Source organism: Pelobates fuscus, chromosome 5 (assembly GCF_036172605.1).
Source record: "Pelobates fuscus isolate aPelFus1 chromosome 5, aPelFus1.pri, whole genome shotgun sequence".
Classification (NCBI taxonomy): domain Eukaryota; kingdom Metazoa; phylum Chordata; class Amphibia; order Anura; family Pelobatidae; genus Pelobates; species Pelobates fuscus.
The window spans coordinates 24,201,194-24,227,391 of NC_086321.1; the positions used below are offsets into that span (position 1 = coordinate 24,201,194).

The 26,198-nt window shown below is 40.9% G+C and overlaps 1 protein-coding gene across 1 annotated transcript; it reads right to left on the reverse strand.

Moving 5' to 3' along the window:
- Nucleotides 1–965: 965 nt before the first annotated feature.
- Nucleotides 966–22,902, reverse strand: MACIR (macrophage immunometabolism regulator). Its single transcript, XM_063453647.1, has 2 exons — nt 22,690–22,902; nt 966–1,912 (listed from the first exon to the last, which is right to left on the reverse strand). The coding sequence occupies exon 2, from the start codon at nt 1,890–1,892 to the stop codon at nt 1,266–1,268; it is 627 nt and encodes a 208-aa protein (XP_063309717.1). The 5' UTR covers nt 1,893–1,912; nt 22,690–22,902; the 3' UTR covers nt 966–1,265.
- Between the last annotated feature and the right edge of the window lie 3,296 nt (nt 22,903–26,198).

The window sequence follows — 26,198 nt, forward strand, 5'->3', positions numbered from 1 at the left end:
AGAAGACCCGTTGAGTAGTTTAATTGGATTATTTTGAGGAATGCACATTACGGGACTCTACTGTAAATATTTCTGCCCTGCCCCACCATTTTACATTTGGTGGTAAAGCTATCAAGTGGAGGGATTGTCGTTCTACTTTTTGTGCATATTTACATAAAGGCATTTGGGGGTATGGATGTACAAACGTTTTCAGATGCATGCACAAAACTAACTACGATGCTTGGTTGGTAATGAATTAAAAATGAATGTCATACTAGAACCATAGCATTGTGTGTTCTTGCTCCATCCCACTAATGATTGTATGCAACATGCAAGACATAGTGAATCGTGTTTTCCAGAGTTCTAAAGCTCAAATATAAAATCCAGTTTGGTACAGCGATGCATTTTTACAAAAAAAATCTTAATGGGACTTCACCTTTAACAGATTTTTTTGAATATCCTTGATTTGCTTGATAGCTACAATTCTTTTGATGTTTGACATAAATAACATTGTCATCTAAGATTTTGAGAAGTATGAAAAAAAATATATATATCACAAATGTAAATTTTAACTACCGGAATTTACAAACCTCCCGACGGGATCTTTTTCTAAAGCAGGATCTCAAGAAACCATAATCAGCAATGAATTCAATTCTAGGGATACAAATGAAGTGACTGTAGAAATCACCTAGTCTAAGGGTTAATCTAGCTATAATTAAAATTACCAAAGATAAGTCCTAAAATACTCAATAAGTAAACAGCAAAACAAATCTGTGTGAATTACTTCAATATCCATATAGGGCATAAATCACAAAACATGTAGTTGTTTTTTTTGTTTGTTTTTTTCGCCATTGCTTACAACGACATTTTACATAACCAACCACAATATATTCTAATTTAAAATCAGTGACAACCTGTATGTAATGCTTCTAGATAAAAAGTTAGCAATGTCCATCCAGTTCTTCCTGCATGGTGCAAACTTGTTGTATAAATCCAAAAGAACTTTCCGTTGTACCAATTGTTTCCATCTAATCGAACCTTTACTACCAGGAGATACAAAGAGAATTCAGTCTTCCGCAAGGTGCGTGGTTGTAGATAAATGTTTGCAGTGCTTTTTCTACCCCCATTCATGTTGCTACCAATGCAACTTAAACCCAACACACGTATTACCATATCTATCATTTTTTTTTATGTTTTTTTTTTTTTTAAATTGTATTTGTTTCCAAAGAGTTTTCTTCCAGTGCAACAACTCAGACAGATGCTAACTAAACACACTCCAAAACTCTTCAGGTATTATTTCTGGCAAACACTCGATCCCCTCTCAAAGTTAGATGCTGAAGCTGGTATTGTAAAACTTCTGTGTCTGCTGACTCCTTGATGTTCATTTTATCTAAATTGAGGTAGTCCAAGGACTTTGAATGTACTCTCTTTCCCTTGAGAAGGCAAACAGGCAAAGGACCATGAATAGGCTTATAGGACTCATAAGGAATAACTTTATTGCACTTATCTCCTGAGCTGGGCATTCTCCGTCTTCTCCTTCCATTGACCGCTGGAATTTCATATGGCTGGTAATGTCGTCCTCTAGCTTTGTATATCCGAGAAGAACGTGAAAGTCCAGTATCATGCTGCTTGGAACGAAAGGTTGACAAGGATTCCCCAGAATTCTCTTCTGTTGATGTACATTTGTGAGCTAACTTTAAGAGCTCCTCCCCAGTAGTAAAGCCCACGAGGTAATTGGAATCCATATGTAGAATTTTGTACCCTGACACTGTTCTACGAATTGGAGAGCAGGGGGTGCTGGAGCAGCGAGGTTTCTCTCCATCTACCTTTACTGGCGAATTCCGCTCTATTGCATTAGGCACGGCTATGGGTGAAATATTAGTCCTGTTATCTCCGTTAATGTCCACTTCCATAATGACGTTATCTGGCTTTCCTAAAATAAATAAATAAAAACACAGAGGTCCATGGACATATTAATAAGATAGATCAACTGTTAAAAATGTAAGCAATAATTACAAATATCAAAATCAAGACTGGCCAATATTTATGGTTCTTGTGAATATTTTCTGCTTTCTAAAAGAAAGTGCATCAAGAGGACACCAAGCCAGACAGATAGTAAATGTATTTTAACTGTCCATGTGTGTGATCTGTGTCTGACCTATTTTCCCCCACTGTCTGCAGAGAGAGTTACAGAGACACAATATGAAGGAACAACAGATCTCACAATATTGTAAGCAAAATATGCATGCAAAGAATAGTAAAATTATAAAAGAATAATTAAAAAAATCATAAAACTATAGTACTTCCACAGGCAAGTGTTGTCATTCCGAGACCATTAACTGACAAGGAAGAGACTCCACCAATCGGAGCCTCTTGTTCTGATCTATTGTTTTACTATTGTTAATGCACAACCACAGTTACACCCATCACACTGAATTAGTGAAAGTGTTTAAAGGGACACTATAGGCACCGAGACCACTTAATCGCACTGAAGTAGTCTGGGTGCAATGTCCCTGTATATTTAACCCTGCAATGTAAAACATTGCAGTTTTTGAAGCAATGTTTATATTGCAGGGATAAGACTGCTTATAGTGGTTAGAGCGTGTCTTCAGGCTCTGCATGAGGACACCCAGCATCTTGCAAAATCCATAGGAAAGCATTGATTAAATGCTTTCCTATGGGGAAGGCCTAATGCGCACACACTTGCTGAGCATGAACATTAGGTTCCCCCTAGTAATTATTATTATTATTATTATTGGTATTTATATAGTGCCAACTAATTCCGCAGCGCTTTACAATATTATAAAAGGGGGGGTGGGGGGGGATTTACAATACATGAGACCATTACACAGTGACATCAGAGGAGGCGGACGGCTGTAATCATTTAAGTGTTGTAAAGTATTTTTAACCCTTTCATTGCCAAAAGAGGGCATGGTGCAGAGGGACACTATACAGCTTTGTATGACGAACACTACAGTGTTCATTTAATGAGCTGCTCGCAGTCACACCACAGCTGCAGGTTTCTGCCAAACTGCTGACTGTGCACGGATACCGGAGAGGCAGAGGGTGAGCTTCCTTACATGAGTTATTCACTAAAGTGAGAAGTCAAAGTGGATTTCAAACTTGATGACACAGTAGCCAAACTGGAAGCATTCTGGAGACAGATACATTTCCAGTTTAGCAAGTTTAACCTTATTTGAAGTTCACTTTTCATTCCCTACCTGGGCAGTGCTTAGTGCAGATCAAATCAGGGGATATACCGGTACTTGAAATTCAAAAATTCAAAATGTGCATGTTTTTTTATTTTGCATAATGTTTTCAAATATACTATTTATAGAATAGATAAAAAAAAAAAAAAAACAGAATATAGAAGAATTCATTCAGAGCCCACCTCAGCGTGTAAATAAAGTTTTCAGCCCTATAGTCATTGCCCCGCCGTGGTTTCCTCTTAATTTCTTGTATAGTGCATTATATATTATATATTCTCTGAGTTTCTGGTTGTTCGATGTTGGCTTGTTTATTGACTCTCCTGACCTGGCTAGTTCCATCGTATTCCTGGTCTCCCGGCCTTGGCTAGTATCACGTTTACACTCCTCTCTTTTCGCAAGTTAAACCCAGCCATTATAAGGACCGATACATACTTTCTGTCTTCCTATCTCTGACCTCTGCTTGTAAGTTGGATAGTTTAGCTGTGGCAGTTTATCTATCTATCTATCTATCTATCTATCAATTAATCTCAAATCCCCTTATGGATACATCAATGCAACGTTAAACGTTTACTTGAGGCTATACCTATGGACTATGCATTTGTGTAACTTATGTGACAAATGTACAATTTAGGAGATAATAACCACTCAATGCTACATGCAAGGCTACTGCCAGGGTTGAGAAAAGATGATTGCTGACTAGGTAGGCCCCATAACGTAGAGTAACTGAATATGGCCAAAGGACAGAGAAAAGATGCCCATCTCTAATGTTCTTCGCAAAGGAAAGAAAAAAAAAATTAGACAAGAAAACCTATCATAAAGATGCTGTGCAAAATTATCTAAAGTAACAGAAAGTTAAAATCCTATGTGGCTTGAAACTTAGGATTCGTTTCGGACATTTTTCTAGGGACCGGCCTCTACTTGTTAATGTTCCGGTTATTACTGTTAGCGAGCAGTAGCTGCTTCCACACTACAAAATTTTACAAGTAGCGAAAGGGAGTTACTAGCAGCTGCTACTAAAAGAGAGTTTCTAAGTAGCGGCTAAAGGCACCCATTCTTTTCTGTGGGAGATGCTAACAGCATTTTCAACGTAAAGAAAGTAAATTAATTAATTTACTTAAAATGTAAAGTTTTATTAAATTAAAATGTAACGTTTTCCACTAAAAGATGAATTAACAGAAATTCAGTTGGAGTTTCCAGATAACCAAAGAATGCAGGATAAAATATGAAATTTTCCTAGTATCTTTAGGGCTCTCCTTACCCCTTCTCTCCTCAAATATTGGTGAGTGTCTTAACTAGGCAAAATTGTTGTATGCGGCATGTTCATGGTTAATAATAAAAAAAATTTAAATAACACATTTTAAATGTACATAATTTAATTTAGTAAATCCTGCCTAGGAGATAGTTCTCTAGTGCACCAGCTTAAACTAATTTATAGGCATGATCTACTAAATTGTACGCACAGCATAACTAAATAGCGGGCAATAGGGCACCCACCAGTCCCACTGCTGACTTGTCCTGCTCAGTTCCGTTTCCTAGTTGGGTTCCAACCTGGAGGTGGACTTCTCCAGCTCCTCCAAAGAGGCCAGATATATATATATCTGGGAAAAGGTAATGTTTACAATTGAATGCCTGCAGGGACTGTCTGTAGTGGTTCTGGTGCTTAGAGTGTCCCTTTAAGATAAAATAAACATTTAAACCTCTAGCTATCTAATATGCCAGCACCCGCTTCTTTAATAAACTCTTGGTTTCCTTATTTATGATCACGTCACAGCGCTTTGGTGAAAGCATGCACCCGTCACATGTGACCGTTTATATGCGATTGTATGCGCATGCATGTCGTAATGAATAGTGATGCTACTGTAGTAATGTGTGCACATGAATAAGAACACCCATTTTCCTTTACATTATTGTTTTGGGGTTTGTTCTTTCCTAACTGGTTTTCTCCTGCAATTGAAATATCTATTTTCGAATAGCACTGCCTACATTGGCTTCAATCTTACTCGACATTTGCATATGATGAATGTTGGTTTCTTGTTTTCGGCATGACTTGGTCTTTACCCGGTGTGACTTTGCCCCTTTTCAGCTGGCATTCTCGTCCGATTTAATTTTCCCTTTGCAACGATTTAATGCAGGTTCCCTGCTTTAGGATGTGTGTATCCAGCTCCTTGATCCAATTTCATGACCTATTTGTGTTCCTGCTCTGTTTCCTGTGCTAGTTACTATTGTTACAATGTTGCCGTATTCCTGATGCATGTTCCCATTAACCTTTACTTAGTTTTCTTGCAATATTTTGTCCTTGTCATCATCTATTATCCAGAGCTCCTATTGCTGAAAATGGATACAAAATACGCAATTTGCCTCTGCCCCTTTAGCATCAAATCCTGCTACAGTATCCGGCTCCCACTTTGTTTTGGGGGGGAGAGATGTTCTAGGTCACTCGTAAGTAATTCCCTGTATCCTAGTGACCCAACCTCATTCTTTGTGGTTAAACTTATATATGCATTTATCCAAAAGTATTTTGCTGCCTACCTGCATCGCCATTCAGGTACCCTGTATCAAGACCAGTAGACCCATTACATAATGGGCAGCGAAGTCACAGCATAAACAACAGATTTACAATTATTTGTGCTGATAAATAATGTGGAGGTGTAAACCGTGGGCAATGTTGCCACGGTTACAATACACTATGTGTTACCAGAACATCACATCGTTAAACCCTTTTTTTTTTTTCATATATATAATAGCCTGGTTCTTCAAGAGAATAAATAAATAAATAAAATTGGTGAGAAATGCGCTCATGTAATTAAAGAGTGACAACAAATATTATTAGTTCCTGTTTTCTACAGAAAACTGCACACTGTTACCCGTCTAGATTGTACGTTCCCACGGGAATAGAGCCCTCAACTCCTCCAGTATTTGTTTGTCAAAATCTGTGTTGTCCCCAGGATGTATTGTACCAATTGAAATTATGTACAGCGCTGTGGAATGTGTTGGCACTTTATAAATAAACAATAAGAATCATGGGTTATCTATTACCCATTAAATATTAGATTCTCAGTGCCATAGGCTAGATAATCATATTATTCTACAAATATTAAAAAAACAGGTACACAGACCACGCCATTTAGATGAAGTAGTCTGCTTGATTATAGTGTCCCTTTAAAGAAGAAGTGTCTATAATGGTTGTCTGACTGACACTAACACATGTAAACATTACCATTTGTAAAAATTTGCAATATTGTACTGCCAGAGAAAATGGACAGCATATCTTAAAAAAAAAACCACAAAAACAAAACAAAATTAAGATGTAGTGGTTTTGGTGTCTAGTGTCCTAGTAACAGTCCATACTCTCTACGATAATGAAACTGCGCCATCTGCTATAAAGAATCACATAAACCCAGAGAAAATGGCAGTTAGAGGTGCTACAAATAACCGTTTTATAAACTCACAAACAGAGCCTTAAAAGGAGAAATACATAGGTAAATATATAATAGAATGGACTGTAAGAGGCTAATGTGTTGCAGAAACACTCAAAGCACCAGAACCACTTCAGGGCTGTTGGGACCAGATTACTTAAGGAGCTATTGGAGCCGAAACTCCAGGTCCATGCTTGGAATAGGCCACCAGTACCCACAGTTTATTTGTAATTTTATTTTCATCAATTTATAATAAGACAGTCTGCTGAATCTACACTGCGCTGCTATCAAACTGTATTTATGTATTAATGGTTTCCCAGTTTTGGCCGGTACTGTGTGTCGGTTCGGTTCCACGTTGTGTGCGCTGACAATGACCATTGATGTTCCACAACTCTCATTACGTCTATTACATTTTTCACATCCAGATCTTTGAAGTCCTAAATCCAGCATGTGAACCACAGCTGAACAAAAAAATAATATCTATAGAAATTTAAAATACTAAATCCTACACAGACAGGTTTATCCTTCCGGTCATTCCTGAAGAGCATGAATATCGAGGTGATCCGTGGATATTTACTTATTTCATCTATACAACGTGCTGGCAAAACGGCCAACAGTTTCACAAATTAAGTCTTTCACAACAAAGAACCGAGCAAACTTCATACAGTATCAGCCCTGCTAAGTCATGAAGGGTTTTTATTTCCTCAAGATCAAATCATGCAATTCCAAGATGGTGGCATGCAAATCAACCCCGTAAATGCTCACTGACTGTGTTAACATGCCATGCAGTACTACAAAATATAGGCTTTAATAGCGTTAGCACTCCCTCTGGCTTGCCTGATCGGTGGGGGCTGCTGACAACCCAGACAGTCCTCCTGCGGCTTCCGAGTCGTGACTCGTAGTGGCTAAATTAGCTGCAGGGGGACTTCCTGGGTTGTCAGGCATATTCCCTGAAACATTATTAATAAATTCATATATTATACATATAATATACATTTGAAATAAAAACAAGAAATATATATATATATATATACATGTATGTGAACATATATATATCTATATAAACACACATATATGTATTACTATAATTCATAACAGCTCAACAGAAATACCAGAGATTTTGATTTGCAAGCCCTATATTTGCTCCTGTAACTTTCCAAAACCCCACAAACCCTGTAAATGGGAGACAGCGTTGTACTTGTGGGATATCACAGCATAGAAATAGGAGAGTTTTATTGCGGTCAACGCTAACAGTATTATGAAATTCACAGTTAAAATGTCATGCAAGACTTGAAAAATAACAATATTTCCTAATTTCTCACACTTTCTTTTTATTTTATTCATATTACATTATGTTTCATACATAAATATGTAATGCGAAATGAAAGCTCTATTGCTCCTGAGCAACATGATATATAATAGGTGTGTTTGCATTTAATATGAAAGAGGTCAATTATGGTTAAACCGACGTATAGTGAAATTCCAGGTTTTGTTTTGGTTCAGAATTTGGACAATTGTCTCTGTTGTTAAGGGGTTAAACCGGTGGTTCCCAAACTTCTTAGGTTCAAGGCGCCCTTAATATATCAATATTTTTTCCAAGGCGCCCCAAGTCAGAACTATTTTCTAGGTTGTAGATATGTACAGCCCTGCGGCATATACTGGGCCCCTAATCTTGGGAGTGGCACTGGTAGATTATTTAAATAAACAATCTAGGCACAATAACCACTACATCTCTGATCTCCCCTCCAGTCCTGTAGATCCGGCAGGGGAGAGCACAGTTTTACTTTACTGAAACCTTACACGCGTATTAAAGGGACAATGCTGTATTCCTGGCACTATTGTCCCTCTGCCTCCCCGGGTAAATAAAGGGTTAAAAACTCTTTATTTACTTTATCCCAGCGCTAGGTCGACGCTCCGCATTAGAGCTCCCCATAAGAAAGCATTGGATCAATGCTTTCCTATGGGGATAAATTCTGATGCAGGATGTCCTCATGCAGAGCGTGAGAATGTCCAGTGCCAGATACCGGACCAAAGGTTTGTTTGAATGCAGGAAGCGCCTCCAGTGGATGTCTGGGAGACACCCACTGTGGGCAGACTTAGAACTGCAATGTAAACAGTGCAGCACTAAGGGCAAAAGGGGCACTATACCCAGACCACTTCAATGGTCTGGGTGCCTATAGTGTCCCTTTAACCGTTAGCAGGGCACAGATGGGGTTAGTAGCAGGACCGTGTTATACAAAGGCTGTTATTACTAGCAGCAAATGTAATATCAGGAGAGTGGAATTTGGGAGCAGGCTGACACATCAGATACTGACATTCACAGAGGAGTTTGTTGTCTTCCATTCGACCTCTAAGCCAACATTTTGAAAAGATAACCATGGGCATGGGAACTCCAAAACAGCAAGAGTGGGAGAGCAACTTACTAACAAAATCCAACCTCTCCTCACACATTCACGGCATAGATTAAAATGCATGATTCTATAGAGACAAGAATACTCGGCACGCTATACACCATGCATGACAAATACACAATAACAGTATGAACGTCATTTAATAACGTGTCAATTATCAAGAAGTAAAAGTCAGCCATGTTTGCCACTGGGCAATTTCGGCCTAACATTTAAAAATTTAAATTGGGACAAAATTGTTGAATTGTAAAAACTTTTCCAAGTTAGCTGCTTTTTCGAGCAATGCTTGGCCTAAAGTTTGTGAAATTCACAGTTTTTGGAATAAATTCCTTAATGTATGTATCGTGTAATGTTTTGTGTATGAATGCATTATATTTGTGTGTTTGGTAAATAATGCAGTAGAAATTGCATAATTCCAGGTAGAAAATAATCTTAGACCTATTTGAACTGTGTCATATAACGTACGTATGCAGATGCTTTTTTCCCTTGAATTCACACTATAAGTCATTGTTTAGTAAGTGGGTAGAATAAAAACATGGAATTGCCGCTTACATATTGAAGTGTCATCTAATAACCCATTGGAATCACTGACATAGTCTGTTAAAAAAAGAAAACGAAAAAAAAAAACTTCATACTATATGGCATTGAAAACAAAATTGCCCTGTGATTGCTGTTCATTTCCTGATGTTGACACTTGAGTTTATCGGAGATCCTTTTGTGCCATCAATTATTAAGAACGATGCTGTGGTTCATTTAGAAAAGGCGTGAGTTATGGCAAACGTATTGGAGGTACGTGCATATGTAATAAATCAGATTTTCCTCCTTGGTATGGTTTATTTGGGGAGGCTTAGCGATGTACACCTCTCCACCTCAACTTTTCATAGAGGAATATTGGTGAACTAGTGTGCATGCGTGGTGCGTGGTGCACGGGAATTCAAACTTCCTCAAAGGAAATCTTTGAGTCAGTGCTTTCCGGTGAGGGCTTCCAAGTCACGTGACCGAGTTTTACTTGAGGTGGACTTAACCCTCCAAGTTAACTATTGCCGTTTCTAAAAAAAAAAATGCACTGTTTACAGGGTTGCAGGGTTAAAAAGACAGGGCCACTGCCTTTAGATCACTTCATGGAGATGAAATTGTCTGGGTAACTAAATGAGCTCATAAAGGTTACATGAATAGAACCTCAAAAGGGACACCATAGGCACTATAACAATTTATCTCATTGAATTGGTTATAATGCCTGAAATCTTCATTGGCTTTCCATCCATTCAATATTAAACCATTTTCGAGCAGTTTAACAGTAAAAAGTTGTCTCTGGCCACCCACAGACCTGCCCCTAGTGGAGATGTGGCTTAGGAAGATTACGCACTTCCTTCTAGCCATACAAGTTCATACCTGCAGTGGGAAATGTGATCAGCTGACACTCTCTGTCGTCCCCTGCTGCCCAGGCTGATACCTCCTCATTAGCCCAAGCAGAACATACATATGGGCTCCTTGGGGTTCTCTTTTAGCATTAAAAATGGTTTAATGCTAAATGGAAGGATGGAGCCAGGGGACTCCAGACACTATAACCACTTAAATGAGATGAAGCAGTTATAGCTTCTACAGTGTGTATAGTAAAATGGCCTTTCATGGGTTAAAGCAATTAGAATGCTTGACAACAAGGAAGGAGAACATGCTCATTTAGAAGTGATGGTTAAATTCAGTATTTATCCAACAGCTTTAGCTGTTTCCAGATTAAATGTGGGCCCGGATCATAAGCTTAACTAGAGAAAGCAACTCTAAGAGCAAACATGTATTAGCAAATTCATCCTTGTGCAATGATCATTGTTCTCAAAGAAGATTATGTGCATCTCAGCAGTGGATGGAAGGGATGGAGATGTACGTGAACGACGAGTTCAATTATTGTCCTTCTAGAAGGAAGGAGAATGTCTACTCAAACTGCAGAGCAAACCATGCCCTTCCGTTCTGAACGTATCAGCATGCAGGAGCTTCTGCACACGGTAAAATGGGGCCGTTAGGGCAAAAATGAGTAACATAAAGTATGTTTGTTTTGTGACGTCAATCGTCGTGATTCATCAGTGAGAAAGCGTACTTGCCGGTAAAGATTATCTTAATACAAAAAAAAAATATGCACTTTGCTTAAAAAGAGCCCTAGTCAACTCTTGTCCTCTTAACACCAAACTGTTTATACTGCAATTACATCATCACGCTGTGTATGAGAACACCGAATATTTAGACCTTTCGTTTTCAGAGGTCTTCATGAGGAAGTAAATACAAACACAAAAAATTAAGACTTGCGCGCATATTCCCACTACTGACTGCTGTGTGGCAGCCCAAAAATTTGAAAAAATTAAAAATTACCTGAGAGGGGACAGCAAAGGCTTTATGCTGATACCAAAATACAATTGTGAAACAAGATTTCTGTGTCCTCGAGTATCTAGCTTAGTCCCCATTTATAATCTTGTTTTACTTGTGTTTCTGGGGCCAGATTATTGCTTTCAGTGAGAATGTGCCTGATGAGAGTTAGGATCCACCGCACATAACAGGCATGATCCTCCCAGAGCGTTAGAGTGTTGAGTGGCACTGGAGTGTGAGTGGTTTTCATTTGGAGTCTTTTATTGGCAGTTTTTCAGCTTATTGATTTGAACTATAAACACTTCAATGCTTTCTAGGTGTTGATGGCCAAATGGAGCAGACACCTAAGACATTAGTGTTTTTTTTTTCTTTGGCACAACATTTATAGTAAAGTAGAAAATAATGTAATTCCTATGCACATATAAATAACAGGAGGTCTTAGTATCACTCCTATGGCCATTAGAGTGCAAGCTCACCTGCCTTGTCAAACTCTACACAAACAATTCACCTTGCTGCTTTCAGCTAAAATGCAAAATCTCCAATCAGACAGTTAGGGGTATTCTTATGAATCCCTACACACTGAATCATGAATGTTTATTAGAGGAACGTATGCCAGAAATTGTAATAATGTGATTCTGCGTTATGGTACATTCACTAAGCCAGGGCTTGACAAATTTGCTTGGAATCTAGAGAAAAGGCAGTGTTTACATTGCTGCCTAGTAACACTTCTAGTGACAGTCACTCAGACGGCCACTAGAGGTGCTTCTTAGTCCGGTTCTTCACTCCGTCATGGAGGTGCTGAATGTTCCTCATAGAGATGCATTGACTCAATGTATCTCTATGAGGAGATGCCAATTTGCACAGCACAGTGTTGTGCTATGCATGCGCATTAGCCTCCCAATGTTTTCCTATAGGAAGCATTGGATTGGCTGAGATAATCAAGGACTAGCTACAGCGAGACCGGCACGGATTGGGGAAAAAAGGTGAGTAAAACATCTTACAACTGTGGTCAGAAGGGGGCCGTTTATCTCAACAGACACTCTCAATGACAGACAGGCACACTGACAAACATACACACACTCACTGATTTGACACACAGACAAACACACACTCACTAAGAGGCAAACAAACACACATATTCTCTCACACTCACTAATTATTATTTGTTTTTTTAATTTAGGTCTATCCAGCCTCCCTACCTTTGGAAGAGCTGGAGTAGATCTTCCCCTGGGGTACAGTACAGTGTCACTACTAAAGTTTTTCATGCTCTGCTTTCCTGTGCGCGGTTTATCAATGCCGGAGCCAGAGTGATGTCATATCTCAGCTCATCACTACAGGGCGTTCGAGGGTTGCAGAGCAAGAAGATTACAGCTCCCAAACAGACTACATCCTGCACCAGCCAGCAGCCTTCATTCTGCACCAGTCAGCAACCCGCCTCCTATCTCGCTCAGCTGGCCACCACAAGACTACGGTGGGGCCGACTGGGCAGCTGCTGAACAGACCAACACTCAGGCGTCAGGACAAAATATCTAGTCGCCCGGGCGACCTGGGATTTGTCAAGCCCTGCACTAAACAGTTTAAAGGGTTACTCCACGGCCAAGCATCACAACCCTTACAGCCTGCTGTTGTTGTTACAATGTCAGGAATACCCTGGCTCCATTTTCCCGTAATGGTGCAAACGGTTTTGCAACAGCTTCACCTCTTACCTGGATCCCCACCGGGCACAGGGTGTCCTCTCTAGTCAGTGATGACATCAGGCTGTTTATCAGGGGTATTTACTACAGTGAGAATTGTCAGAATTCCACATTTATGACTAAAATAGCTGATCTGGAAAAATTACATTTTAGCAACCTTGGCCTGAAATGTGAAATTCAATTAGAATTTATGAGAAATCTCACTTTAGTGAATAAGCCTTGGAGTCTATTCTAAAAACATTGCATGTTGTGATTAAATTAAAAACCGGATTTCCAATTACAGTCCAAAATAGATTATTGGGAATCCATACCAATTCAGCTATTTTTTTCAGTTTGGATATTTTTTGGCCTAACTTTTGTAATTTGATTTTTAATTCACCACATTTAACTCTTTAGTGAATATGTCGTAGTGCAGTGCCACATTATTACAATTCATGCCTACGTTCTTTTAATAAACAATCACGATTTAAGACTGAATCAGGTTATCTTAAATCCGGAAACGCTAAGCCATAAAACTTGACCAAGCCAAAGTACAATATTAACACAGTATAATCTGATTGGCTGCAGTTTCATCGTATAATGTTTAAAGTCTTTAATCTGATTGGCTGCAATAAGCAGGTATCACAAGTGAGTTTTGTATTCGTTCTGTCCTTGGCTGTCCTAATAGAAACATGTAAATATGGCACTGTACAACAGTAATAAATGGCTTTTCCATTTTGGCATTCTTTTTGGTAAATAAATCATGACACGGTGTAATATGTCATAAGTTGTTGTTCATCTGAGGTTGTATTTACTTAAAGGGAAACTATAGTGCCAGGAAAACAAACTCGTTTTATAGCTTCCCCCTTTGTCAAGGTCCCCCCTCCCCCGTGGTGCAGAAGGGGTTAATAACGTACGTATCCTGGTTCTGCCATAGATTCATGGGACAGCTGGTGCAGTTTTTAAAATGTTTCAACGTACCACTGGGACTGTAAATACCACTAATCTCAGCACTGGGACATATATGCGCTTGTCCTGCCCTACCAGTTAATTGCCCATTTAAAAGAACAATAACGTTAAAGTGTTTCCCTTCCTATTTAGGTTACTGGGCCACCTACATAAACCTGGAAAAAAGATTTTCTTAACTTTTAGCCGACGCCGAGCTAGTGCTTTGCAATTCCCTTTCTTTGCTTTCCCTTCCTTTGATTAGCACTCTGTGTACATAGGAGGTTAAAGGGACACTATAGTCACCAAAACAACTTTAGCTTAATGAAGCAGTTTTGAAGTATATATTATGCTCTTCCATGCTCACTGCTCAATTCTCTACCATTTACGAGTTAAATCACTTTGTTTATGCAGCCATAGTCACACCTCCCTGCATGTGACTTGCACAGCCCTCCTTAACACTTCCTGTAAAGAGACATCTAATGTTTACACCTCCTTTACTGCACAGACCGTTTCCTTTAGAATTTCTTGTCTCCTGCACGGTTAATAGCTTGCTAGTCATTGCACGAGCCTCCTGTATTTTATTAAAGTTCAATTTACAGAGCAGGAGATAAAAATCTCTAAAGCAAGTTAACATCTGAAAATGAAACAATTTTCCACATGGAGGCTGTGTGAGTCACAGCCATAAAAGATGCATGGACAGAAAATAAAGTGCTTGTTTTGGTGACAATAGTGCCACTTAAAGGCCACCTTGTGTGGCTACTGGGATGACAGCCGCTAAAGGCGATTCCGCTGCACTGACCAAGTAAAACTGATTCAATGCTTTGCTATGAGAAAGTTTAAATACGAGAACGGCCAACTTTAGATTGGACCATCGCAAAGAATGCCACGCCTCCTCTGTGACGTCACCAAGGAAAGAGAGCAAAGCAGTTCTGAGGGATCCTCTGCACTGTAACCGGGTAATTAAAAAAGGTTTTTAACACTTTAAATGCCATACGGGAGGACCTAATACCATCTAATGATAGAGAGCCTCACTCACTCTATCCATCTATCTGTCAGTGAGTCTATGTCAGTGTATGCATCAGTGAAGGTGTGTGTCTGTCAGGCAAAGAGCGTGTTGGTTTTTAAAAGGATGTGAAATTTAGAAAGGGGGAGGTTACCTGAGTTTTGCCATGCCTAGGGCAGCACAAACCCAGAATACACCACTGACTGTAGACATAGTCTCCATGGGAACATTATGGAGACTTTCCATTAATATACAGTAAATGGTTATCTGTCTCTGTCCTTATATAATGATTATATATACACACACACACGATTTTCTTAACTAGACATTATGATCCTGGGCGCCTCAACTTCATTACCACATTCTCAGGGGAAACCCTTAACGTCACGCGGTAAAATTAACCCCAAATCGCCGCAATCGGGAGCACCGGATCGGGCTGTTTCAGCACATGTGCCCGCTCTGACAGCATGTCAGAGCGAGCACATGTGCTTAGTATACTCACCTTCCGCCTCCCTGCACTTCCGGGTTCAGTGTGAAGTGCAGGGAGACGGATCATCAGTGATCCTGCCCCCTGTGTAAAGAAAAATAAAGTTTTAATAAAATCCCACCCCCCTTTACCCATTTTAATAAAAAAAATAACCCCTTCCCTGCCAATTGATCACTGACTACAGTGATCAATTGGCAGGGATTGTATTTTACTATGATCTGATTTTTTTTTTAAGGGGTTAAATTTATTTTATTAATTAATTTAAGTATTTTAAAATTATATATTTAGCTAGCTGGGGAGGGTGGAAGTTAGTGGGGAATTGGGGGGTTTGGTGTTAGGCTAACTAGGGGTTAACGTTAAAAAAAGTTTTAAAATAAGCTTTAAAAAGTAAAAAATTAAGTTAAAAAAAGTTTTAATAACGTTTAAGTAAAAAAAAAAACTAAAAACACCCCCCTTTACCCAGTCCAAATAAAAATTAACCCCTTCCCTCCCAGTCGATCACTGCCTACAGTGATCACAACACAGATCACAGTATTATACTGTGATCTAATTTTTTTTAACCCTTGACGATTAACTTATTTATTTTTTAATCCTCAGGGGTTCAATTTATTTAATTAACTAATTTAAATATTGTATAATTAAATATTTTTTTCTAGCTGGGGTGGGTGGGAGTTATGGGAAAATGGGGAATTTACGGTTAGTGCTGCTTACTGCTAGTTAGGGGTTAACGGTAAAAAAAAAGCTTCGAAAAATGTTAAATCTGTAAAAAAAAAAGTTTTAAGAAAGTTTAGGAAAAATTAATAAGCAAAACAAAAGTTTAAAAAATAGTTTTTAAAAGTAAAAAAGTTTAAAAAAAAAAAAAGGTAAAAAATACATTTAAAAACGCTCATTACCACTACACCTAGAACAAACTAGAGAAAAAATGATCCCACGCTAAGGTTCAAAATATGCCTTTTGAATTACCCCAGGGTGTATTCTTTAATAAATAGTATGTGTTTGTGGGGAAGTTTCAATAACCAACCATCTAAACTACTCCAAATTGGAACATGGACACAGCGTAAAACTTCAAAGTAAGAAAAAAACTGAATGGCTGTGTCTCAAATGTGCCCCTTCAACATCCACATATACCTGGCAAAGGTACATACGGGGGTATTGCTGTACTCAGACCACATAGCTGAGCAACATATGAAGTATTATACAGTCGTAGCACACATAAGGTTTGCAAAATATACTGTGCAAACTCACTTTGTGTGTCAAAAAGGCAGAAAAAACGCTTATTACCACTACACCTGGTACAAGCTAGCGGAAAAATGATCCCACGCTAAGGTTCAAAATATGCCTTTTGAGATACCCTGGGATGTCTTCTTTAAGAAATGGTATGCCTTTGTGGGGTAGTTTGAATTATATAGCCTGGTAAAATACTCTAAAATGGGACATGGGCACAGCGTAAAAATTTAAAGTTTGAAAAAAAACTGGAATGGCTATGTCCCAAATGTGCCCCTCCGATGTCCACATATACCTGGCAAAGGTACATACGGGGGTATTTTTGTACTCAGCTGACATAGCTGAGCAACATATGAAGTATTATACAGTGGTAGTACACATAAGGTTTGCTAAATAAACTGTGCAAACTCACTTTGTGTGTCAAAAAGGCAGAAAAAACGCTTATTACCACTACACCTGGTACAAGCTAGCGGAAAAATGATCCCACGCTAAGGTTCAAAATATGCCTTTTGAAATACCCTGGGGTGTCTACTTTAAGAAATTGTAGGCCTTTGTGGGGTAGTTTGAATTTAAAACCTGCGAAGATGCTTGAAAATTGCACATAGGCCCAGCGTCAAAAGTTCTGTAAAAACTGATATGGCTTGGTCTCCTATATGGCACTGTAGCTTCACAAAATAGTGCCAAAGACATTCATTGGGGATGTCTTTCTACTCAGAAGACTTAGCTGAGCATAATTTGGGGGTTTTGAACTTAGTGGCACATATGAAATATACAAAATGCCCAGCAAAAATGCAATCCGTATGTAAAAAAAATGCCCAAAATTATTTTTTACCACATACTTTGGCATATATTGGTGAAAAGATGGGGACATGCTAAGGCACAATATGCACCTTATGATATACCCTGGAGTATCTACTTTTACAAATGGTAGGCCTTTGTGGGTTTTTTTTGAACAGTTAAACTGTTATAATACCCCAAATGGAAGCACAGGCTCATTAAATCAGTCTCTCAAAATTCTACTGTGAATACTGAAAAGGACAGGTCTCCTGTATGGCACTGTAGCTTCCCGAAATAGTGCCAAATACATACAATGGGGGTGTCCTTTTACTCAGAAGACTTAGCTGAGCATAATGTGGGGGGTTTGAACTTAGTGGCACATATGAAATATACAAAATGCCCCAAAAAAATGCAATCCGTATGTAAAAAATGCACAAAATTATTTTTTACCACATACTTTGGCATTTAATGGTAAAAAAAATTGGGGCATGTTAAGGCACAATATGCACCTTATGAGATACCCTGGAGTGTCTACTTTTACAAATGGTAGGCCTTTGTGGGTTTTTTTTTGAACAGTCAAACTACTATAATAGCCCAAATGGAAGCATAGGCTCATTAAATCCGTTTCTCAAAATTCGACTGTGAATACTGAAAAGGACAGGTCTCCTATATGGCACTGTAACTTCACGAAATAGTGCCAAAGACATACAATGGGGTGTCATTTTACTCAGCAGATGTAACTGAACACAAAATAAAACTTTGTACAGGAATAGCACACACCAACTTTACAAAATACACATGAGAAGTTCTTTGTTATAAGTTTGTGTGCCAAAACCCCCCAAAAACACAATTTTACTCCAATATTTAGCAGAGATTGGCGGCAATTTTGTTTTCTTTTATGGCTATTCAGCTTACAAGACAAACATACCAAATTCTAAAATCGCTCCACATTAAAGGACCACTCTAGTGCCAGGAAAGCATACTCGTTTTCCTGGCACTAGAGTGCCCTGAGGGTGCCCCCACCCTCAGGGACCCACTCCCGCCCGGCTCTGGAAAGGGGAAAAGGGTTAAAACTTACCTTTTTCCAGCGCTGGGCGGGGAGCTCTCCTCCTCCTCTCCGCCTCCGTTCCTCCCCGTCGGCTGAATGCGCACGCGCAGCAACAGCTGCGCGCGCATTCAGCCGGTCACATAGGAAAGCATTCATAATGCTTTCCTATGGACGCTTGCGTGCTCTCACTGTGATTTTCACAGTGAGAATCACGCAAGCGCCTCTAGCGGCTGTCAGTGAGACAGCCACTAGAGGATTAGGGGGAAGGCTTAACTAATTGATAAACATAGCAGTTTCTCTGAAACTGCTATGTTTATAAAACAATTAGTTAACCCTAGCTGGACCTGGCACCCAGACCACTTCATTAATCTGAAGTGGTCTGGGTGCCTAGAGTGGTCCTTTAAAAGTTTATTTTACTCCTTGTGCTTTGTGACCTGTAACTACCAAAAACAAATTAAAATCCCAGACACATTATATATTCTGTAATTCAGAACAAATAAATGAATTTATTTTTAATTACTTTCCTTAACCTGCACTAATTGTGCACACATTATTATCTGTATTTTTTTATAATAAATAAGCATGTATACCCCTGAGGATTAAAAAATAAATAAAAGTTAATCGTCAAGGGTTAAAAAAAATTAGATCACAGTATAATACTGTGATCTGTGTTTTGATCACTGCATATACATGTTACATCAAATTAAAGCCCTTTCTGTCCTTTAAAAAACGGTATATAATATGCGTCGGTGCAATAAATTAGTAAAATGCAAATTGCAGTTGAACGCAAACAGCAAAAAATGCCGTTGTCATTAAGTGAAAGACAAGCTTCCGAAGCTCTGTCCTTAAGGGGTTAATAGAAAGTTTGTATACACACACACACACAAGATAAAAACAAATAAAACAAATCACATGGTCATGAAGGACTGTCACCACATACACAGGAATGTATGATATCATTTATCAAATTCCATTTACAGCAGGTATACTGTGTGTGCAGCCTGATACGGTGTTACAGTAACTAACAAGGTTTACCTAGCAACCCTCTTCCCTTAACCCCCTGCCTGTATCACGCAAACTGGTAACAGGAAACCAGCGGTTACAAAACCAACACCTTCAGTCGTCATGGTAAAATATGCTATTGCTATTAAAGCAAGCATCTTTGGGTAAACAGCCATAAAGATATTAGCTAGATTTGTAAAATGTATTTTTAGTCCAGAGTGTCTCTTTGGTCTAAATAAAATGCAAAAAAATAAATATAAAATTATTGGCAAACGTCACACAGAACCGTTGCCTTCAGCGAGGCCCTTTCTGTCGTAGGAGAAGGTGGAGCGGACAGGAGCAATATAACTTTCTGCAGCATCATGGTGTAATGGCCCAGTGGCACAGGGCAATAAAAAAACGCCAACCAGCTGGCGTTAAATATACGAGAAAATGAACAAAATCAAGAACTGAAAAGATTAACCAGGCAGTAATAGTAACATTGATTTTTTTTTTCTGGCAACAGAGGGCTATGGGCTTTTTTCCCCAATGTCTACTTCAATTAGAAGATGCAGTGTAGCCATTTTATTTGCAATAACAAACACAGAAGTGTGATGAGACGAGAATAGCGAGATCACAGGCGTGAGATTCACCTATTCCAGCTTATTACAGTTATTGAACTCATACAGCCCCACCCCTACCCAGTAAAACACAGGCCTGCTCCCTCCGCAGAGCATCTCTGTAAATAATAACAAAGACAAAATACAGTAACTCCTTCTAAGATAGCAAGTTAATCCTGTCACTAACCGAGCTCCCGGGGTGCATAATAATAATAATAATAATAATAATAATAATAATAATAGGTGCTGCTGGGAGAGACACAGGAATCATACAGCCAGTGCACACCCCACTTACTCCATCCATCTAATGATAGAGAGCCCCACTCACCCCATCCATCTAATGATAGAGAGCCCGACTCACTCCATCCATCCGATAGAGAGCCCCACTCGCTCCATCCATCTAATGATAGAGCCCCACTCGCTCCATCCATCTAATGATAGAGCCCCACTCGCTCCATCCATCTAATAATAGAGATCTCCACTCACTCCATCCATCTAATAATAGAGAGCCCCACTCACCCCATTCATCTAATGATAGAGCCCCACTCACCCCATCCATCTAATGATAGAGAGCCCCACTCACCCAATCCATCTAATGATAGAGAGCCCCACTCACCCCATCCATCTAATGATAGAGAGCCCTACTCACCCCATCCATCTAATGATAGAGCCCCACTCGCTCCATCCATCTAATGATAGAGCCCCACTCGCTCCATCCATCTAATGATAGAGCCCCACTCGCTCCATCCATCTAATGATAGAGCCCCACTCGCTCCATCCATCTAATGATAGAGCCCCACTCGCTCAATCCATCTAATGATAGAGCCCCACTCGCTCCATCCATCTAGTGACAAAGTCCCACTCACTCCATCCATCTGATAGAGAACCCCACTCACTCCATCCATCCATCCATCCATCCGATAAAAAGCCCCACTCACTCCATCCATCCATCCGATAGAGAGTCCCACTCACTCCGTCCAACTAATGATAGAGCCCCACTCGCTCCATTCATCTATTAATAGAGTCCCACTCACTCCATCCATCTGACAGAGAGTCCCACTCACTCCATCCATCTGACAGAGAGTCCCACTCACTCCATCCATCTGACAGAGAGTCCCACTCACTCCATCCATCTGACAGAGTCCCACTCACTCCATCCATCTGACAGAGTCCCACTCACTCCATCCATTTGATAGAGTCCCACTCACTCCATCCATCTGATAGAGAGCCCCACTCACTCCATCCAATGATAGAGAGCCACACTCACCCCATCCAATGAGAGAGAGCCACACTCACCCCATCCATCTAATGATAGAGAGCCTCACTCACTCTATCCATCTGATAGAGAGTCCCACTCACTCCATCCATCTGACAGAGAGCCTCACTCACTCTATCCATCTGAGAGAGAGTCCCACTCACTCCATCCATCTGATAGAGAGCCTCACTCACTCCATGCATCTGCTAGAGAGTCCCACTCACTCCATCTGATAGAGCCCCACTCACTCCATCCATCTGATAGAGTCCCACTCACTCCATCCATCTGATAGAGTCCCACTCACTCCATACATCTGCTAGAGAGTCCCACTCACTCCATCCATCTGACAGAGTCCCACTCACTCCATCCATCTGATAGAGAGTCCCACTCACTCCATCCATCTGATAGAGAGTCCCACTCACTCCATCCATCTGATAGAGAGTCCCACTCACTCCATCCATCTGACAGAGTCCCACTCACTCCATCCATCTGATAGAGAGCCCCACTCACTCCATCCATCTGATAGAGAGCCCCACTCACTCCATCCATCTGATAGAGAGCCCCACTCACTCCATCCATCTGATAGAGAGCCCCACTCACTCCATCCATCTGATAGAGAGCCCCACTCACTCCATCCATCTGATAGAGAGCCCCACTCACTCCATCCATTTGATAGAGAGCCCCACTCACTCCATCCATCTGATAGAGAGCCCCACTCACTCCATCCATTTGATAGAGAGCCCCACTCACTCCATCCATCTGATAGAGCCCCACTCACTCCATCCATCTGCTAGAGAGCCCCACTCACTCCATCCGATAGAGAGCCTCACTCACTCCATCCATCTGATAGAGTCCCACTCACTCCATCCATCTGCTAGAGAGCCCCACTCACTCCATCCATCTGATAGAGAGCCCCACTCACTCCATCCATCTGATAGAGAGTCCCACTCACTCCATCCATGCAGATCAAGCTGCCATCTAATGATGGAGACCATAGAGTTGTCCTCCCCACCCCTCCTTGTCTTCCCCCCAGGTTTAGCCCACACCTCCCAGCTGTGCTGTATTAGCCAGGGTCACATCTCACACCAGCAATGCTGGTCACCCCATGGAGGGATACAATGTATCAATGTGGCCTCCATCGTTCAATCTGCGGAATCTCTACACAAAGGCACATGCAGAAACAAACCCTCTCAGTATTGGGGTCAGCAGCTCTCTCCCTGCAGACAGTAATGGGTGGATATAGAGCCTGCAAGCCATGCATGGTCCTTATTATTTTTATTAATATTATTTTATGAGGTTACAGTACCTTGGGAGCCGGCACCGCCTCTTCCTGCTGCCAGGGATATGCAGAGAGCTCACAGCTTGGAGAGAGAGCCACGATCTGAGGGTGAGACACAGACACACAGGGAAGAGGAGGAGTGACAGTGAGGAAGCCGCCCACAGCGCTCCCTGACAGCCTCTGCCCCAGCCTGGCACGATTTCCTGGTGCTCGGGCTGAGGATGCTCTGCGCTGAGGTCGCAGTGTAGGTCAACGTTCCAAGGACGCGTTCCAATCGAACCCAGCGCAGCCTCCATTCTCTCTCACCGCCAGCTGTACACAGCCATCGGGTCTGCAGTGCATTGCGAGCACAGAGTCTGATCCACGTGTACTATTAATATCGCTAAGGGGATATTTACTAAACTCGCAGTGGAGGGATCTGACATTTGAATGGCAAAAGGAGACGGTTTGGAAAATTTCCTAGGTTTTGCCATTCATGCCTAAAATGCCCTGTTTAGTGAATAAACCCTCTACCAGTCAGTCTGATTCATTCAGAATATGGAAAAAGCCTGATTTATGGACAAAGCAGTGAGTTAAAACCAGACTTTGCAAATCCAGGCAATAATCAGCCGTGATATTCACTAAGCTCCGAACTAATGTAGCTCATTGAAATCCAAATAACACATTATACAGAAAACTAGATGTGGAACCAATCTGTAAAAGATCTACATTTACAGCCTGGGTATTATAGCCTCATGTTTTCAATGATTTTACTTTTCTCCAATCTGGACTTTAGTGAATACATTTTTGAAGTGTTTTTTCATATCAGCTGTATTGCTCAACATTTGTGTTTCAGTTCACTGCAATTCAATATTTAAAGGCACACTATAGTCACCAGAACAATTACAGCCTACTGTAGTGGTTCTGGTGTCTATACCATGTCCCCGGAGGCTTTTTAATGTAAACACTGCCTTTTCAGAGAAATTGCTGACTAGTAACACCTCTAGTGACAGTCACTCAAATAGCCACTAGAGGTGCTTCCTGGTCAGTGCAGCACAATATGCATCACAGACTTTCAGCGTCTTAATGCTCTGCATGGTGGCGCTAATCATTCCTGAGAGAGATGCATTAATTCAAGGGAGGCCAGGGGACCAAATGGTGTTTTAGACGTATAGTGTAAGGAATACATGTTTGTATTCCTGCCACTATAGTGTTCCTTTAACCCCCCAAGGACGGAGACAAATGTACACGTTCTGATCAAAACAAAACCTGGAATTTGACTATATAACTGTTCAACCATAATTCACCTATTTCATGCACCCACACTTATATATAATTTTGTTCATGAGAAGCATGGCTTTCATTTCAAGTGAAATATTTATATATGAAACGTAATTTATATGAATAAAATCTAAAAAGCTAGTGTGGTGGAATCTCGGTAAAAATAAATTTAGTAGGCCGAGATTACCACGTGGCATGTGTACGTGCATATGCTGACGTATCGATCAGTTGGTTGCACGAGGCAAGATACGATCAGTAGTGTACGGAGCATGTGCAAGAATACAGGATGTAGTATTCCCCTCCTCCATTGTGCTGGACATGCCATGCGGTCAAGCAGGAAGTTAATTCTTATTTGTATTGATTGGTCAAGAGAATGTGCGGGTGGAGCTTAATATGGGAGGAGTTATGTGCCTATATAAGGAGCCTGCACTATTGTCCGGGGCTCAGAACTTGCTGTATTTTTGGTGACATTAGTCCCTCTGAGTCCCGATCGGTGATCCAATAAAGAATCTCTTCCTTCCTGAAGAAACCTGTGTCCATCTCTCTGTGCTTCGCTTCCGTCAGTTTCTCCGGTATCATTTGGTGCATTGGCCGGGAAGCTCATCGTTCAACGGTAGCTGAGAGGCAGAGGCGTGAGACGGTCTATCTTTGCCCACGTTCTCTACGGCTGCACCCCTGAACTTCTGCGTGGACCTCCCTTCGTCTCGGCGCCACTGGTCTGTTGTCCAGGAGATCATCGGCCTCTACGTGAGAAGTGCTGGGGTGTCCCCGTCGATGAGTGTGAACTCAGGTTCAGGAACGAGGAGGTAAGACAACTGCTGTTTTAGACGGCAGACCCACTAGGGGTATACCGATTGTGCGGTAGGCCCATAAGGGGTTTGAATTGTGTATAGAATCTGCCCCCTCTGTCGGAGGGAAGGAGCGAAGGCGCACCGCTCGATCGAACGCTCTTTAGTCAGACCGTTTGATTTTGTTAGTCAGGCGGGGCTCTGGTGTAAATAGCCCTAGCCGGACACCGGTGTCTTGTCTAGACTAGCGTTCTAGGGTGTATATTTTGTTCGCTAGGTCGGAGGGACCGGGAGACTAAGCGGCGTCTGTGTAAATTCGGTTCGCTAGCTCTCAACCTATCTTGGCTAAGTGGGAAGGCGTGTAAATTTGGAACCCACTAGATTTTTGATAGTAATCGACTAAGAGGCGTCTGTGTAAATTCGGTCCTCTAGCTCGCTATATGTGGTGCTTGGGCAGTGTGGCTAACCAAAACGGATGTAGATAGTTTTAGGTAGTCCATTCAAGGTACTGGCCAATAGTTTAGTTGGGATTGTATATGTGTTAAAGATTGTTAGTAAAGTGTATATCTTGTTAGATAGCGCGAGCTCAGCCGTCTAGCGAGAGTGTTAATAGTGTGTTGCTGTATCATAGTGCACGGTACCATAACCCTGTATATTTACTGACACTGTATATAAGTACTAATCATTGTCGTCTATTGCATGTTTAACACCATAACCACTAATAATTGTATTGTGACCTTAAATTGTGCTTTGACCTATGCTAACCGTACTGTAACCGCTGTTTGTAAAAGACGATGTTACTGGGGTGTGTTATAGACGGGTAATTCATATATAGAGAATTATAGCGTGGGTGACTGTATAGTTTCGCCAAAGGGCATAATATTGATTATCTAGTGACTGGTGTAACAGCTGTGTGTGTACGGGAATTCCCTGAGTGTTTATTGTGTTATTGTGTACGTTTCACTTGGTAACTGTACCACGTGGTGCTGTTGCCAGAGGAAACGGGTGTGATTGTTGAATAGTACGCGTGCATAGTATTCGTTGTCAACGACGTTCCATTGATAAGTATGGGCGCGTCGCAGTCAACGATTCTGGATCCCTTAGGTTGTATGGTGAAGAATTTTAAAAAGGGATTCAAAACATGTGATTTTGGGGTTAAAATGTCTCCAACGTTTGGTCACTTTGTGTACTAGGGAGTGGCCTACTTTGGTTGCGGCATGGCCGCCACGTGGCAGTTTGGATCCAACTCTGGTACAGCGCTTACACGTGGCTGTATCGGGTAGGCCTGAACTTTACGGGCAGTTTCCTTATATTGATTGTTGGAGACAGGCCGTAAATGACTCGCCAAAATGGATTCAGACATGCCACGAGGAGCAATGTCGCCTCATGGTGGCTAGGACTTGTTTGTCCACTAGGACTGGTGTTAGGCCCATTTTGGACACGCCCCCTGAGTCCGAGATCCCTTTGCCGCCCCCTTACTTTCCGTTA

Excerpts from the sequence above, each read along its gene's own strand:
- MACIR (XM_063453647.1), bottom strand. The coding sequence starts at position 1,892 with ATGGAAGTGGACATTAACGGAGATAACAGGACTAATATTTCACCCATA.